We start from the raw sequence: 17,886 nt of genomic DNA on the forward strand, positions 1-17,886 counted from the left end.
CAAGGTGAATGTAAACTTTTGACCTCAACTGTACAAATGACTTTTTTTTTTTTTTTATATTTCTAAATATAACCAGCACAGGGGTGTAAAATGTACAAATGAGACTGTACGAATTAGATTGCATTGGTTATGCACAGATGTTTCACTGACAATGGCATTATATGGATCAGCATGGGGTTGGTTTTAGTTGCCATTTGAACACTGGCTTCCTGAAGACCAGGTAGGATATAGGGGCGTCGTTCCGCGTCGGTTCATTGTTTAAAGCTTTCAGCTCGGCCTGCACCTCAGCTAAGTGTTTCATTAGCATTGATTTAACTACTGCGAGAAAGACCCCACACCTTTCTGCCAAACACACACACACACAAAAGATGCATTAGGCACCACGCTGTTCCTGTGCCAAGAAAAAGGAGTTTTGTATGTGTGCATATGAACCGTGCAGGGGAAAAGCCCCAGAAGAGGAGAAACAAGAAGAGCTGCATACAGTCACACACACATAGATCAATCCGCACACACACTCCGTAAATCACACATAGGATTGCCTGGGCTCCTTAGGGCCTGAAGTCACTAACGGGCCCCAGAGCTGCTGCCAACCAGGACCCCATTACAGGGAGAGGTGGTCCACAAGTACACAAACAGGTGGTCTACCATGGTGGTCTCTCTCTTTCTCATACACACATAGGCACATTATTTCACTACTGCTCAAGAATCTGAAAGACTTTCTGTTTGAAGAGATCAAAAAAAAGGGTAAACAGGTAGAATAATAGAAAGTCCTAATAATGGACAGATAAAGGTGATTGGTTAGAACAATTAGGTTAACAATTATCAGGTTATTTTTGTCCACATTTTTAATATTTTATATTAATTAAATTGATAATTTACCCCAAAATGAAATTTTGCCATTGTTTATATCATCCTCATATCATTCCAAACGTGTATGACTTACATTCTTCAGTGGAAAATAAAAGAGATATTTTGAAGAATGTTGGTAAACAAATCATTTCGGTTACCGTTATATGGAAGCCTGTTTTCACCACAGAATTTAAAAAAAAGGTAATTGTGTCTTATCTCAAAATTGTGACTTTTTTTTGCAATTTCGAGTATATCTCTCACAATTCTGACTCCAAATTTTGAGTTTATTTCTCAGACCTGCAATTTTTTTTCTCCCTCAGAGTTTCTCTGAGAAAAAGTTAATTGCAATTGCAAGTTATAAAGTCAGAATTGTAAGATATAAACTCACAATTCTGAGAAATAAATTTACAATTCTGAGAAAAAAAGTCATAATTGAGAGATATAAACTTATATCGGAATTCCGAGTTATAAAGTCAGAATTGTAAGATATAAACTTGCAATTCTAACTTTTTTTCTCAAAATTCTGATTTTTTCTCGCAATGGCTAGTATACATCTCACAATTCTGACTTTTTTTTCTCCAAATTTTGAGTTTATTTCTCAGAACTGTAACTTTTTTTCTCAGAGAGAGTTTCTCCGAGAAATAGTTCGCAAATTGCCTATAAAGTCATAGTTATAAAGTCAGAATTGAAACTCGCAATTCTGAGAAATAAACTCGCAAATCAAATTTTTCTCAGAATTGCGAGATATAAACTTACAATTCTGACTTTTTTTCTCAGAATTGCAAGTTTATATCTTACAATTCTAAAAAAGGGGAATGCAAGTTTATATCTTGCAATTCTGCAATGATTTCAAATTATAAAGTCAAAATTGTAAGTTATAAACTTGCAACTCTAAAAAAAAAATAAAAAGTTGCAATTCTGAGAAATAAACTCACAATTCTGAGAAATAGTCAGAATTGTGAGATATAAACTTACAATTCTGACTTTTTTCTTAGAATCGCATTTATATCTCGTAATTGTGACTTTATAATTGTGAGATATAAACTCCCAATTCTGAGAAATAAACTCGCAATTCTAATTTTTTCTCAGAATTTTGATATAAACTTGCAACTCTGAGAAAAAAAGTCGCAATTCAGAGGAATAAACTCACAATTCTGAGAAATAATGTCAGAATTGCAAGATATAAACTTACAAATTCTGTAAACTTACTTAAATTCTGAAGTTTATCTCACAATTCTGACTTTATAACATGCAATTCCAAGTTAAGTCAGAACTGTGAGATATAAACTGTGAGTCACACTACTATTTTTTCTCAGAATTGCAAGTTTATATCTCACAATTCTAACTTTATAATGTGCAATTGCCAGTTATTAAGTCAGAATTGTGAGATATAAACTCGCAATTCTGAGAATGTATCAGTCCTTTTTTCAGACTTTATAAATCATAATAATATCTCACAATTTAAAAAAAGGGTGAATTGTGAGATACAACCTTACATTTGAGAAATAAAAGTCAGAATTGCGAGTTTGTATAGCAATCCTGAGAAAAAAAGTCAAAATTGTGAGACAATAAGTCTTTTTTATTTTTTATTCACTGGCGAAAACAGGCTTCCATACCATTGACTTCTACTATACTGGACAAAAAAAAAAAAAAAAAACCAGACATTTCACTAAAGTAAGAAAATCAAACACGTTTGACAATATGTTGTATTACATATATATCTGCATATCAGTATTATATTATGGTCATTGGTCACATTGCTCTCTAGATATTGGTACTGGCCATTAAAAAAACATAACAGTCAACTATTAAAAAATTATGGAGATTACCAGCAAAATATGTATTTTGAATATGACAAGTAGTCCGATTTAATAAATTATGGATATTTAAATTCTGCCCAATAACAGCAAACTACTAAATACTGAAATATATTACAATTATCTACTACTTTGTTTAATGAAAAAATAAAGACACTAAAACTAAAACCGTTTTAAAAGCTACAAATGAACTTGATCATTTTCAGTAGTACATTTACTAAGGCTACATGTAATGGTTTCATTAAATCTGTTTTTAAATATTAACTTTAAGTGAATGTTTGATGACACCAAAGGTAATTTAAATGTAAAAATCATAAGCATGCCAAATTAAATCTCCAATATTGACCAATAAATAAAACAATTCTGATAAGGTATCATGCAGCCACAGTGTGATTTAGTGCATCAAATTGAAAACGCTAAATCACCCCGATCCACACTTTTTAAAGTGTGTTTGTGTAGCCTTACACTGGCTGCATTTTTCAGGCCAGCTGGAGATCTAGTCATTAGTGTATCCTCCACACATACTCTGTGTTTTCCCCACCCACAATCCTCTTTTTACTCTACCAGACACATTAGGAAAAAAAAAAAAAAAAAAACTCCACCTACTTTTTTTCCCCTCAAAGCATTACGGGAAACCATGTTGCCAATATTGTGATATATTTACACCAGGCAGAGTGGTTGCATCCTATGTGACTAAGAGAGACTAATTATTCCGTTTCAAAAAACTGCGGAGAGATAAGTCACGGTGGATTACATCAGCAAAAACAGTCCAAGATCCAAACCGCACTAGTAGCTGCTGCTGTGTAACCTCTTGTCATTCAGAAGAGACAACATTTAGCTGCTCCTTTGAGCATGGGTGGTCTCGTACAAGTGAACATCACAACGCACACATCCAAAACACACAGACACACACGTTCTAAATCAGCGGCAGCCCCCTGCCACGGGTAATCCAGGTAATATCAGCTCTTCCTGTCATTAGCTGGCCTGTGCTGGGTTTGGATGGAAGGCTGGGAGGGAACAGGGGGTGTTGGTTTGAGGTAATTAGGTCCACCAGGTGCAGCTCTGGGGGCACCAGTCACCGCTGCTCAAATTTATTATTTCCGTTGAGATTTTTTTTTTTTTCCAGGAGCCCTCAGTGTGGTGAAGCTCAGAGGTTCATTGTTCAGAGGCCTACAGATCACCCCTGTAGAGCTGACATCTTGAAAGCAGAAGACCTCTGCAGGGTTATTATAGTTAACTAAAACCATTAAAAACAATTGAAATAAAATAATAAAACATGAAAAACTACCAAAATAATTAAAACTAAATAAAACACACTAGCAGTCATAAGTTTTTGAACAGTAAGAGTTGTGTTTTCTGAAGAGAGGTCTTTTCTGCTCACCAAGCCTGCATTTATTTGATCCAAAGTACAGCAAAAATAGTAAAATCTTTCAAATGTAATTTATTCCTGTGACCAAAGCTGACCTTTTATCATTACTTCAGTCACATGATCCATCAGAAATCATTCTAATATTCTTATTTTTATTATTATATTCTATTATATTCAATTATGTTGAAAACAGCCGAGTAGAATTTTTTCAGGTTTCTTTGATGAACATAAAGTTCAGAAAAAGAGCCTTTACCTGAAATAGAAATCTTTTGTGTGTGTGTATGTATATATATGTATATACATTTCTTATTTGATCAAAAACGCAGAAAAACATTTAATATTGTGAAATATTATTATGATGTAAAAAAAAATTTTCTGTATTAATATACAAATTTAATTTATATCTGTAATTAAAGTTGAATTTTTAGCATCATTATTCCAGTCTTCAGTGTCACATGATCCTTCAAAATTCATTTTATTATGCTGATTTATTATCAATGTTGAAAACATTGTTTTTTTCAGGATTCTTTGATCAATAAAAGGTTTTCTATCAATATACACTACTGTTCAAAAGTTTGGGGTCAGTAAATTTTTATTAACATAGATTTACATTGTTATATTTATATTTTAAATAAATGCTGTTTTTTAAAACTTGATATTCATCAAAGAATTGTGATATAAACTTATAATTCTGCCTTTTTTCTCAGAATTGCAAGTTTATATCTTGCATTTCTGACTTTATAACATGAAATTCCAAGTTATAAAGTGAGAATTGTAAGATATATAAACTTGCAACTCTAAAAAAAAAGTTGCAATTCTGAGAAATAAACTCACAATTCTTAGAAATAGTCAATTAAATAATAAACTCTTTTTTCTCAGAATTGTGATATAAACTTGCAACTCTGAGGAAAAAAAAAGTCACGATTTAGAGGAATAAACTCACAATTCTGATGTTTATAATTCCAAAATTCTGAAGTTTATCTCACAATTTTTTGCACAAGTTTATATCTCACAACTCTGACTTTATAAAATGCAATTCCAAGTTAAGTTAGAACTGTGAGATATAAACTCGCAATTCTGAGAAGAAAAAAAGGTTTTCTAACAATATACACTACTGTTCAAAGGTTTGGGGTCAGTACATTTTTATTCTTTCTTTTTTTTGAAAGAAATACTTTTATTCACCAAGGATGTATTAAATTAATAAAAAGTATCAGTATTTGATTTACATTGCTATATTTATATTTTAAATAAACGCTGTTTTTTAAAACTCGATATTCATCAATATTTCCAACATTGATAATAAATCAGCATATTAGAATGATTTCTGAAGGATCATGTGACAAATAAGACTGATGAAAATTCAGTGTTGCGTCACAGGAATAAATTATATTTTAAAGCATATTAAAATAAAAAACATTATTTTATATTGTAATAATATTTTTTTCTGTATTTTTGATCAAATAAATGCAGCCTTGATGAGCACAAGAGACTTCTTTAAAAAACATTTGAAGTCTTACTGTTCAAAAACTTTTGACCAACTTTTGGTAGTAAGTCAACAAACAAAGAAACAAAAAATCTGAAATATAAAAATAAAAACTGGGCCTCTGTTCAAAATGGTGGAGCTAAATCTTTTAAAAGCTTTCAGAAATTATGACACATTACATTACTGTGATTAAGTCAGTGTATGTTTTAAAAAGAAAACAGCTTCAGCACATGGTGTAAACTGTATTTTTTTTTTATGATAGTCTCCAAACACCATGAGGATTTAAGCTAGCTAAACGCTGTAGTCGCAAGCAAAATAATTCTCTGTGCTGTAACCCATTCAACTCCCTAAATCATCTCAACGTCATATTAACACTTTTAATGTGAAACCCTCGGAGGCCGTGGCCTGCCAGTTTTAAATTCACGACGTTAAGAGCTGGAAGTCGAAAAAGAATCGCATAAATTGTCACATCTAGCGAGAGTCTCGGAGGGATCTTTTGAAGGACACGTTGCTTGCAGAACCCACACGTACAAAGTTCAGACACACCCTCTTTCCTTGTATTTACACTGTTGCCATCGTAATATATAACAATCAAACCCTAGAGAGCGTTTTAACCACAAACTAGAATTTGCTTGAAGACGGAGGAAAATTCGAAGGTGATAAAATATTACAACCTTAAAACTTCACAAGCTCATTTGCTGTAAGCAATGAGCCCTATCGGCAACATTTCTCCACCCGACCTCGCAAATCTCCGCTCGGCTCTTTTGGTAGCATGCCATCGCCCCCTATTGGTCGCAAGAGCACCTGTCAATGAACCCACCTCACCCGTCAGAATGCGAGCTTTGTTTAGCCGGGCGTTAATTAAAGCAGAGAATGTTTTTAGCAGCAGGTCCCCAGATGAAGAGGAAGAGAGGCCAAAATCCACCATCCCACTTTGTAATTAGGCTTGCTCCAGGCCTATGTGGGGCCATGCCAGATTTCACACCTCGCCAAGAGCAGGGCTGTGGGTGAGGGAGGGGTTCCATGGGACACTAATTGCCTCATTACTGTGCAATAAGTCACTTTAGCCACACTCTCCTTCAGCTAACACCCCGGACACATGCGAGACGTGCGATCGGAGGTATAAAAACAAGCTCAGCTCAGGTCAGCTGCCTGGAATTGATCAAGCTCCATCTCATCCGATCAGAGAATGGGGCACCACGGTGTGTTGACACATTTAGTTTAGATGTAAACATGATGGTCCTCAGGGCAATTTAACCTGCTACATAAATCCTACGGTGAAAATAAGCTAAACAAAGGCAGGCAGTCTAAGGCTATCAGTTTTCAGAGCGACAGGTTTAAGAGTGCTGAGTGGAGCGGCAATGTTTTTCTAGGTCATTTTATTTTGTTAGAGCGAGGCTCTTGTGTGTTGCCATTGTGGCAACTTGGCCTCCATTTTGTGTAGTAAAACCAGCCTGGGCTCAAACATTCAGCCACAGCAAAACCACAGCAAACACAAAAATGTAAATCAGACACAGTGGAATTTAAAAGGTCCACACTGTAATTTTTTGCTAATTTAAAAAAAATTCCACACTCAAAGGATTTTGACATAAGACCAACTGTGTCACACAACTGACAGAGTGACTACAAGGCTACTAATAATAGTAAGAATTGGCATTTAGCGTTTAGTAAACTTTATTCATCCAGGCCAACAGGTGTCAGTATAAATTCCAAGACTACTGAAACTATTAGGATGAATAAATGCCAGGCAAACTTGAAGGGATAGTTCACCCAAAAATGAAAATTCTGTTATTGTTTACTCATCTTAATGTCGTTCCAAACCCGTAAGACCTTCGTTCATCTTTGGAACACAAATTAAGATATTTTTGATGAAATCTGAGACCTTTCTGACCCTTCATAGACAGCAATGCAACTGACACATTCAAGGCCCAGAAAGGTAGTAAGGAGATGGAAGAGAAGAAATTGTTGAATAAAGTTGTTATTTTTGTTTTCTTTGCTCACAAAAAGTATTCTTGTAGCTTCGTAAAATTAAGGTTGAACCACTGATGTCACATGGACTATATTAACAATCTTTTTCGACCTTTTTGGGCCTGGAACGTGGTAGTTCCGTTGCTGCCTATTCAGGGTAAGAAAGTTTTTGGATTTCATCAAAACTATCTTAATTTGTGTTTCAGAAGATAAACGAAGGTCTTATGGATTTGGAATGACGTACATCTGAAAGCTTAGACAACTCACATGTTGCCTCACTGCCTTATTAGACAACATCTTTGTGGGCAAATCGCATATTCTACCCAACCTAAAAATTTTTTAGACATTTATCTAAAAAGCTCTATGACCAGAGGCATATTAAAACACAGATAAATCAACTCATCAACTTACAGCGTAAGGCTTATCGTCTGGCGTAACGCTTATCAATCTGGCAACCTGCGAGCATCAAGTTTAAGGAGAAAGGAGAGAAATAATTCTCTCTTATATGTGACCCTGGACCACAAAACCAGTCATAAGGGTCAATTATTTGAAATTGAGAGTTATACACTATCTCAAATGGCTGAGATACAACTATTTGAAAATCTGGAATTTGAGGGTGCAAAAAAATCTAAATACTGAGAAAATCACCTTTAAAGTTGTCCAAATGAAGTTCTTGGTAATGCATATTACTAATCAGAAATTAAGTTTTGATATATTTACGGTAGGAAATGTACAAAATATCTTCATGGAACACGATCTTTACTTAATATCCTAATGATTTTTGTCATAAAAGAAAAATCTGTAATTTTGACCCACACAATGTATTTTTGGCTATTGCTACAAATATAGCAACTGACAGAGTTTACATACTGCACCTTAAGGGATAGTTCCCCTAAAAATGAAAATTACCCCATGATTTACTCACCCTCAACCCATCCTAGATGTATATGACTTCTTCCTTTTGACCGAATACAATTGGAGTTACGTTAAAAATGTCCTGGCTCTTCCAAGTTTTATAATGCCATTGAATGGGGGTTGAGATTTTGAAGCTCAAAAAAGTGCATCCATCCATGATCTATACAAATCTTACCCTGGAGGGCCAATGCGCTGCAGAGTTTAGCTCCAACCCTGATCAAACCTACCTGTGAGTCTCTAATGATCCTGAAGACCTTGATTAGCATGCTCAGGTGTGTGAGATTAGGGTTAGAGCTAAACTCTGCAGGAAAACAGATCTTGTGGGCCAGATTTGAGGATCCCTGATTTATACCATACCATACATCTATGCCATATGTACATTAACTTGACATAGTCACCACTAATATGCTACTAAATATATTGTAGAAACTTACATTTTCTGTACAGCTGCTTTGCATCGTGAAAAGCGCTATACAAATAAACTTGAATTAAATTGAGTTCAATAAAAAGTACTCCACACAGATCCAGGGGGTTCATAAAGACCTAAAGCAAAGCAATGTGTTTGTGTAAGAAAAATATTCATATTTAAAACTTTATCAACCATAATATCTAGCTTCCGCAATCTGTCATACACGCGCTCACGAGACATAGATGTAGCATAAGCTCCATTAAACACACCTGATCCAGCTAATCAAGTCATTTAGGCTTATTTGAAAACTACATGGTGTGTGTTTTGGAGCAGGGTTGGAACTAAACTCTACAGGGCTGCGGCCCTCCTGGAACTGAATTTGACACCTGTGTCCTACGTCATCCGCTGGAACGCAACTCTCTAGTGAACATGCATACGAAAGTTAGAAAAAGCTAGAGATTACGGTTTATAATGTTTTAAATTTGGATATTTTTATTACACAGACACTTCACTTTGCTTCAGAAGGCCTTTATTAGCCCCCGGAGCCATTTGGAGTACTTTTTATGATGGATGGATGCACTTTTTTGGACTTCAAAATCTCAACCGCCACTCAATGCCATTATAAAGTTTGGATGAGCCAGGATATTTTTAATATAACTTCAATTTTAATCGTGTTAAAGTCTTATGCACCTAGGATGGCTATCCTAGAGTAAATCATGAGGGAACTATCCCTTTAACAGGGATGTTGGGCACCTAGGCTGTCTATGCCTAGAAACGGCCATCATCTCTAGTTAAAACATCCAGTCACTTTGTGATTCCACTTCAGGTTAATACCACATGTTAATACCACAAATGCCTGTAGGTTACATGGACCTTAAAAGTAGAAGTTCACTTCCAGAATAAAAATGTACAGATAATTTACTCACCCTCATTGTCAAGATGTTCATGTCTTTTTTCTTCAGTCGTAAGGAAATTATGTTTTTTGGGAAAAACATTTCAGGATTTCTCCCCATATAGTGGACTTCAATGGTGTCCCCGAGTTTGAACTTCCAAAATGCAGTTTAAATGCATCTTCAAAGAGCTCTAAACGATCCCAGCCGAGGAAGAAGTCTTATCTAGCAAAACGATCAGTTATTAAAAAAAAAAAAAAAAAATTACAAATATATACTTTTTAACCTCAAAAGCTGGTCTTGTCTAGCTCTGCATGTACTCTGTGTATTCCAGTTCAAGACAGTTAGAGTATGTCGAAAAACTCATCTCATTTTCGTCTCCAACTTCAAAATCTTCCTACATCACTGTTTTCCTTTTTTTTTTTTTAAGTTTGATCTTTTTTGCACTGGGTTGATACTTCTGCAGCGAAGTTGGAGGAGAAAATGAGTGAATTTTTCAACATACCTTAACTGTCTTGAATCGGAATGCATAGAGTTCACGCAGAGATGAGCATTTAAGGCTAAAAAGTATATAAATTGTCAATTTTTTTAATCAAAAAATAACCAATTGTTTTACTAGATAAGACCCATCTTCCTTGGATGGGATCGTTTAGAGCCCTTTGAAGCTGCATTTTAACTGCATTTTGGAAGTTCAAACTCGGGAGCACCGTTGAAGTCCATTATATGGAGAGAAATCCTGAAATATTTTTTCTCAAAAAACATAAATTTCTTTACAACTAAAGAAAGAAAGACATGAACATCTTGGATGACAAGGGGGGTGAGTAAATTATCTGTAAATTTTCGTTCTGGAAGTGAACTTCTCCTTTAACACTGGTTGGGCCTAGCAGATGCATTCAAAATATTTAAATATATATTTAAAAGATTATGTTCCGTTTTCAAAATGTTCCCTCACAATATCTTTAGTACAATCTTTATGACCTATATGTAAAATGCCTAATTTGAAAACAAGCCTCTAGGGGCTGCATGTGACATTTCAAACTACAGGAAGACCTAAACAGGTCAGAGCAAAAATGACATTCATTATATTAAAAATACTAATAACTGATACTGGTACTGATATATTATGCACCGTTAGATCACATCATTTTGAAAATGCCTCTGCCTAAACATTAATTCAAAAACCATGCATGCAAACAAGCACACAACACTTTCAAAAAAGTAATGCACACATGGCAAATTTCAGTCTGCTGCAGAATGTGTCTGGAGTGCGCATGGATGGCAGAAAGCACCTCAGGCTGAATCGCTTGACTGGACTGATGATTTCCACCAGCTCTCCAGACAGCTCTCCCTCTCAAAGGCCAGCTGAGCTAACAGGGAATGTCAGTCAGCAGGGGAGGGAAGGGGAGGGGAGTGGGGCGCTTTGTCTCTAGAAATCAGGTTTCTCCTTACAAATTCACTCCATGCAGGCTCATGCCAGAGTCTATTGGACAGGTAGTCCAACGGTGTTAAATTACAGCAGCAGAGTTCAGATCCAGCCCCCACTGACTGAGATATCCATCAGCACTATAGAGACTGAGTTACCAACCATAATGAAAGAGATATCATGAGAGCGTTTTGATTAGGACAGATAGGTATGTAATATCCTTTTTCAGCTGTGCTCAAAGTAAACCTGCATTCCATCTCATGCTATGCTTACGTTTTTGGACTTCTTAGTCATCTCATGTTTACTTTCAGTCTATTTCTGTGACCAGCAGGCAGAAAAAAACAGAAAGCACTGGTGATTTAGTTTGAAACTGTAACAACCCATTTATTATGCATTTACAGGCACACATCCACACATTTATTTCTGCATTATTAAAGCCTTAACACTAATAATGATTCAGCGAGGCAATTCAGACTACACCCTACGCATCTGTTCTACTGGATAAAAGTTTTGCAGGCTGGGACTCAAAGGGATTCCTGATCCCAGTGCGACCCCTGCTCCAGAATGACAATAAATCAGACCTTGCGCATGACCAACATATGCACTTGAAAACAACATAAACCACTACAAAGTGGGGTAAAATGTGAGTTAATTTATCCACATGTGCTGCCATTCAAATTAAAAATACTCTGGACAAAAATCAAGTCAGTGTATAAGACTAGAACTTAGCGGTAATACTTATACTTTTTTTTTGGAACACAACATTATAGAAGCAAATTTCTAAATCTAGAGTTAAAAAAATTAAGGGAACAAAATTAAAAGATAATTGTTGCTGCTTGAAACACCACCAGTTTTTGAACAGTAAGAAGTCTCTTCTCATCACCAAGTCTGCATTTATTTGATCCAAAGTACAGCAAAAACTGTACAATTTTAAAACATTTTTACTATTTAAAATAACTGCTTTCTATTTGAACATATTTTAAAATGTAATTTATTCCTGTGATCAGATATAGATCCAGTCTTCAGTGTCACATGATCAGTCAGAAATCATTCTAATATGCTGATTTGCTGTTCAAGAAACATTTATTATTATTTTTATTATTATCAGTATTTAGAACAGTTGAGTACATTTTGCAGGGTTCAGGATAGAAAGATCCAAAGATTAGCATTTATCTGATTAATCTTTTGTAACAGTATACACCATACTATTCAAAAGCTTTACGTCAGTTTAATTCTACTCAGTTATTATCAAGTTTTCAACATATTAATAATATTTTATAATGTTACAATAATGTTTTTTTAGCTGCATATCAAAATATTAGAATGATTTCTGGGGTCATGTGACTGGAGTAATGATGCTAAAATTCTGATTTGAAATCACAGTAATAAATTACATTTTAAAATATTTTCAAAAAGAAAACAATTTTGTTAAATAGTAAAAAATATTTCAAAATTTTACTGTTTTTGCTGTACTTGGGATCAAATAAATGTAGGCTTCGTGAGCAAAAATTTAAAATCTTTTCTCTGTTCAGAACTTTTTTTTTTCTTCACAATGTGATTATGTCTCATAATTTCAATATGATCATTTATGTCATTTGTGGTGTTACACAATTTATATTTCTCCTAATTATTATTATTTTTAACTTACAGTGTGACTTTTTAATCTTTAAACCACCATTTTTTTTATGATTTTTAAATCTTTGTGACAAGACATTTGAGATCTGATAGCTCTGAAATCCAAGCCACCATAGTGTCATATTTCATACTGTACTTTATTACAGTCAGGCATTTAAGATCATATTAATACATACAAATGACACTCATGATTCAATAAGTCAACACCTACTTGCATAATCATCTAATGCTGATGCCACTGTTTTGTATTTTGTGCATATAGTCGTTTAGCCCATTAATGTATTTGTATGTCTGTCATGATCATTGCACATTATTATGACGCATACTGATCATGGCCATCACGAACCCGTTACCTTTCGCCATATTAAGGAAGCTCTTAACCTCCATCAGCTAACAAGCACTGAATCACTTCTGTATGGAACTGAACCCGCTTTATATATGCATTTCGTGTTTATGAGCTGCTCTGAGCGGATGAGATGTACACATCTCCATGAAGCTCCGCGTCCGCGGGCCTTGCGCGGAAAATAACATTCCCACTGCAGCACAACCGCTTGTGTTTACACGTTTACATCAGGTACTACTTCGAAGGGGCTTAACGACGCCCGAATGTGTTCGTACCTTCTCCTATCGACGCCTAAAAGCGTCATGAAATCGAGCGAAACGTCCTGAAGTGCCATCGCTTCACCACACCTAGCAACAGCGCCGCTGCGACGCAGGAAGTGTGATTGTGCCGGCCATTGCTGCGCGCGCTGCAGCTGCACAGATTGTGCTTCCGCGAGCGCACTTACCGATGTGGTTATCCTCGATGTGCACGATGAGCTCGGCCAGCGACTCGAAGTGCAGTCCGCAGCCCCCGAATTGGCAAATGTTGGAGAAGAAGGAGGCGGCGGCGATGCCTGTCATGGTCTTTGCTACATTGAGGAGCAGCAGCACGGGGCGAGCGGAAAGGAGATCGCACGCACTCGCACACACGCAAGCACGCACCGTCAGGCAGGCACATAAACAGCGGCGGCAGCAGCAGCTGGAGCAGCGCAAGACGAGAGAGAGGAAGAGAGAGAGGAGGGCCCACCGGTGCACACGTCATACCTGTTGATGTGAAATTTTGCACACTAGCCCTAAACCATTGTGGGTGCTACTTCACTACGGGAAATCTTAAAAAACAACAACAACAAAACTACTTCAAAATGTCAAAACTTTCCGCTGGAATAATGATATGTGACCATGGACAACAAAACCAGTCATAAGGATCATTTTTATCGAAATGAGATGGATACAGTATTTGAATAAGCTGAATAAATAGACTTTCCATTGATGTATGGTTTGCTAGGATGGGACAATATTTGACTGAGATACAACAATTTGAAAATCTGAAATCTGAGGGTGCAAACAACTCAAAATATTGAGAGAATTGCCTTTAAAGTTGCTCAAATGAAGTTCTTAGCAGTGCATACTAATCGAAAATGAAGTTTTGATATATTTGTGGTAGACAATTTATAAAATATCTTTGTGGAACATGATCTTTACTTAAAAATCGATCATTTTGACCCATACAATGTATTATTGGCTATTAATATACCCATGCTACTCATGACTGCTTTTGTGGTCCAGGGTCACATATTGTGTGTAAAATGTGTTCCCCCGTCACTTATTTTTATAAAATTTTCTAACAAAATACATATAACATTAAAATGTAAATCTATCTATCTGTCTATATTGATTTTTTAAACATTTTTATACGTTTATCATAAAGGTATTAAAAAGTCTGGATGTAGAAGACACCACAAACACTCTTAAAAAGGAATAATTAAAGATGAACGGTATAAAATTAAAGCTTATATAACTTATATAGTACATTATAATTCATATAAGCTTATTTAGAATTCTGTAATAATTTTTATTTATTTAACATTTTCTATTTTATCCTTAAAAACTTGAATAATTGTTCCTTTTTATTAAAGTAAAATAAAATAATAAGTATTAAAATTCTGAATGTAGAAGACCCTGCAAACCGTGAAATTCACAATCAGAAAGAGCTTTAAGGTATTTGTCTTAGTGTTAGGAGCTTCCAGTACAGAAAGTACAAACATAGTGCAGACATACATAAAGTTAAGGTAATAAAAAAAAACACTAATATTAAAGAGAATATACAATATGATAATTATGTAATTACAGTCTTAAAAATTGGTAATGAAATTTTATTAATTATTTTTAATTAATTAATTTTATCATAGTAAGTTTATTATAGTATTTCTTTTAGCTCTATAGGGGCTAAAAAACAAACAAACAATAAAGGTTCCTTAATTGAACCCAAACTTGAAAAATTGGCATTATTCATAATGTCACTTTTTTACCAATTTATCTTTATTTAATTCATTTTTTACAGACAATGTGGATTTTTTTTTTGTGTTTGCAAAACGTGAACCTGACTATGATGATGTGTTTTGCAAAAATAAATAAATAAAAATTATTAAAAAGTATTAAAAAGTCTGGATGTAGAAGACGCCGAAAACCGTGAAATTTTGTTATATTTTTAACACTCTTAAAAATTATTAATTAAAAATGAAAACTTATATAAATGAAATTATATATTTAATTATATATAGCAAATTATGAAGTATATAAGCTAAAATATATTTATATAATATTTTTATTTAATTTCAATTTTCTACTTCATCCTTAAAACTAGAATAATTGTTCCTTTTTTAAAAGTTTATTTATATTCAATTTTCTATAGGGGCTAAAACAAACACATAAACAAACAAACTAACTAAAAAGTTCCCTAATTGAACCCAAACTTGGAAAATGTATATTATTTATAATGTCACTTATTTTACCAATTCATCTTTATGTGATTTTTTTTTTCAGGTGGTTTAACAATTTGGATTTTTTTTGTGTGTTTGCAAAATCTGACTTTGATTTTTGAAAAAAAAATAAAAAATTAAAAAATTAAAAAATAATTTTATATATATAATTTCTTTTTTTTTTAAGTATTAACAGGCCTGGATGTAAAAGACGCTGCAAACTGTGAAATTCTGATTTAATTTCAACACTCAAAAAATTAGTAATAAAAAACAGTACAAAAATTTTAAATGTATATAACGTACATTATAAATGCATTACATTATAAATGATATGTTTAAATATAATTGTGTAATAATTTCTATTTTAAATTTTCTACTTTATCCTTAAAAACTAGAATAATTGTTCTTTAGCAAGTTTTAGACGGTTTCACTTATTATAGTAAGTTAATTAGTTTAATTTAGTAGGTTTTATAGGCACTAAACCCAACAACAAAATGTTTTTTACCCAAACTTTTAAAAATTGTTTTATTTATTTATTTAAAATTGATTGATTGATTGATTGATTGCACAACACATATCAAAGTCAGTTTCACGCTTTGTAACCCCTCCCCCCAAAAATTCCATTGTTTAAAAAACTAAATCATATAAAGATGAGCCAAAAATGACTTTGATTATGTGTTTTGCAAAAAATAAAATAAACAAACAAATAAATACATTCTGTGGTTGGTGGAGGTATTTTAACATGGTCTGACTGAAAACATCTTTCATATGTTTCTCATTAACAAACATAAAAAGGTTTGCGTAAAATGTTAAATAACTGTAAATAACTGTTCACAGGAAGTAAATGCAGTGCAGTGTAAATCCACATGGTGGCAGTGTGGAATTACAAACGGAAACTAAGAAAAAAACTACGTCTTAATAAACGTCTTCATACCTCTGTATCAAATCATGGTGATCCCACAGTACTTTGTGTAATAAATAAATAAGCCTAACTAAACTAATTTAAAAAGAACATATAAGACATGTTAAATGCTGCTTCTAAACTAGCATCTTTTTCGTGATTTATAGAATAGAAGGTGGTCCACATATGAAGATCTGTGTTCAAATCATATGTTATAAACTAATATTTGAATGATTTTGAGCTTCTGTATGATTCTAAAGTTGCTCCTAAATCACTGTTAATTTGTATGATCAAGCTTCTCATTCCGCTCAAGCATTTGTCATGTTTGCATGCTCGGCATATCTAGTACGTTCAATATTCAATACATTTAGCCACAAATAAATTCACATGATGAGACAGGATAGCTATAAATGGCCGTGTGGTCACACAGATGACATGATCACTATAGCGTTTCTCTGACGGTAATAGAAGCCCCAGTGGTGTGGACTACATTATGGCTGTTTTCTTTCCTCTTACTCGCGTTCACATCCATGTGCTTCATCCCTCTCTCCTGCTCTCTCGCCGCCTCTGTTTTTCCATGATTTCCTGTTCACGTTTGTTGGCGGAGGTTGTTGGTGCTGGTGTTGTGCCCGGTACTGTGTAATGGGGACCTTGTTGGGTTGGGCCCCATTTACTCACCACAGCCGAGCTCTGCATGGGCAGCTGTGCACCCTGATCGGCCTGCTTTTTCCAGCAGCGCTGGAGCACGCTGTGGGACATGTCTGTGAAAGCATTACATCATTGACTCGCTCTGTTTTGAGGTACTCCAGAGCTTACGGCCCGCAATTTTGCTTTCAATTATGTAAACCTTCACATTTTTACAAATAGTTAAATTTGTCGCCCTAGACTTTGCGATTGATGAGATTCAGATTCGTTTGCTTTAAGGAAGAGTTCACCCCAAAATTAAAATGTTGTTCGAAACCCGTAAGATGTTCATTTATCTTCGGAACACAAATTAAGATAATTTTGATGAAATCCGAGAGCTTTCTGACCCTCCATTGACAGCAATAGAACTACAGAACATTGTTAAAGTAGTTCACACGACATCAGTGTTTAAACTGTAATTTTATGAAGCTATACGAGAATACTTTTTGTGCGCAAAGAAAACAAAAATAACGATTTTATTCAACAATTTCTTGCATGTGCATTTCTCTGCTTGTAAACAAGCCAGCATCCGGGTTCTGCGTCTGAACGCTCCACACATGCATGGTACTGTCGTGAATGCGCATCGAAAATGTCTTTTTTATAGAGTAAACATAGGAATACATTTTATACTCTTAGTAATATTTCAAGATGAACACTTACTTGACTATATATGTGACCCTGGACCACAAAACCAGCCATAACTATTTGAAAATCTGAAATCTGAGGATGCAAAAAATCTAAA

The 17,886-nt window shown here is 34.5% G+C and overlaps 1 protein-coding gene across 1 annotated transcript in view; it reads right to left on the reverse strand.

Moving 5' to 3' along the window:
• Positions 1 to 14,260, reverse strand: part of jazf1b (JAZF zinc finger 1b) — a 41,445-nt gene extending 27,185 nt beyond the window's left edge. Inside the window, exon 1 of the mRNA XM_073847617.1 lies at positions 13,547 to 14,260. Within this exon, the coding sequence (XP_073703718.1) occupies positions 13,547 to 13,661 (115 nt within the window). The 5' untranslated portion in view covers positions 13,662 to 14,260. The remainder of the gene's footprint in view (positions 1 to 13,546) is intronic.
• Positions 14,261 to 17,886: the final 3,626 nt, after the last annotated feature.

This window comes from Garra rufa, chromosome 9 (genome assembly GCF_049309525.1).
Source record: "Garra rufa chromosome 9, GarRuf1.0, whole genome shotgun sequence".
In the NCBI taxonomy this organism is placed as follows: domain Eukaryota; kingdom Metazoa; phylum Chordata; class Actinopteri; order Cypriniformes; family Cyprinidae; genus Garra; species Garra rufa.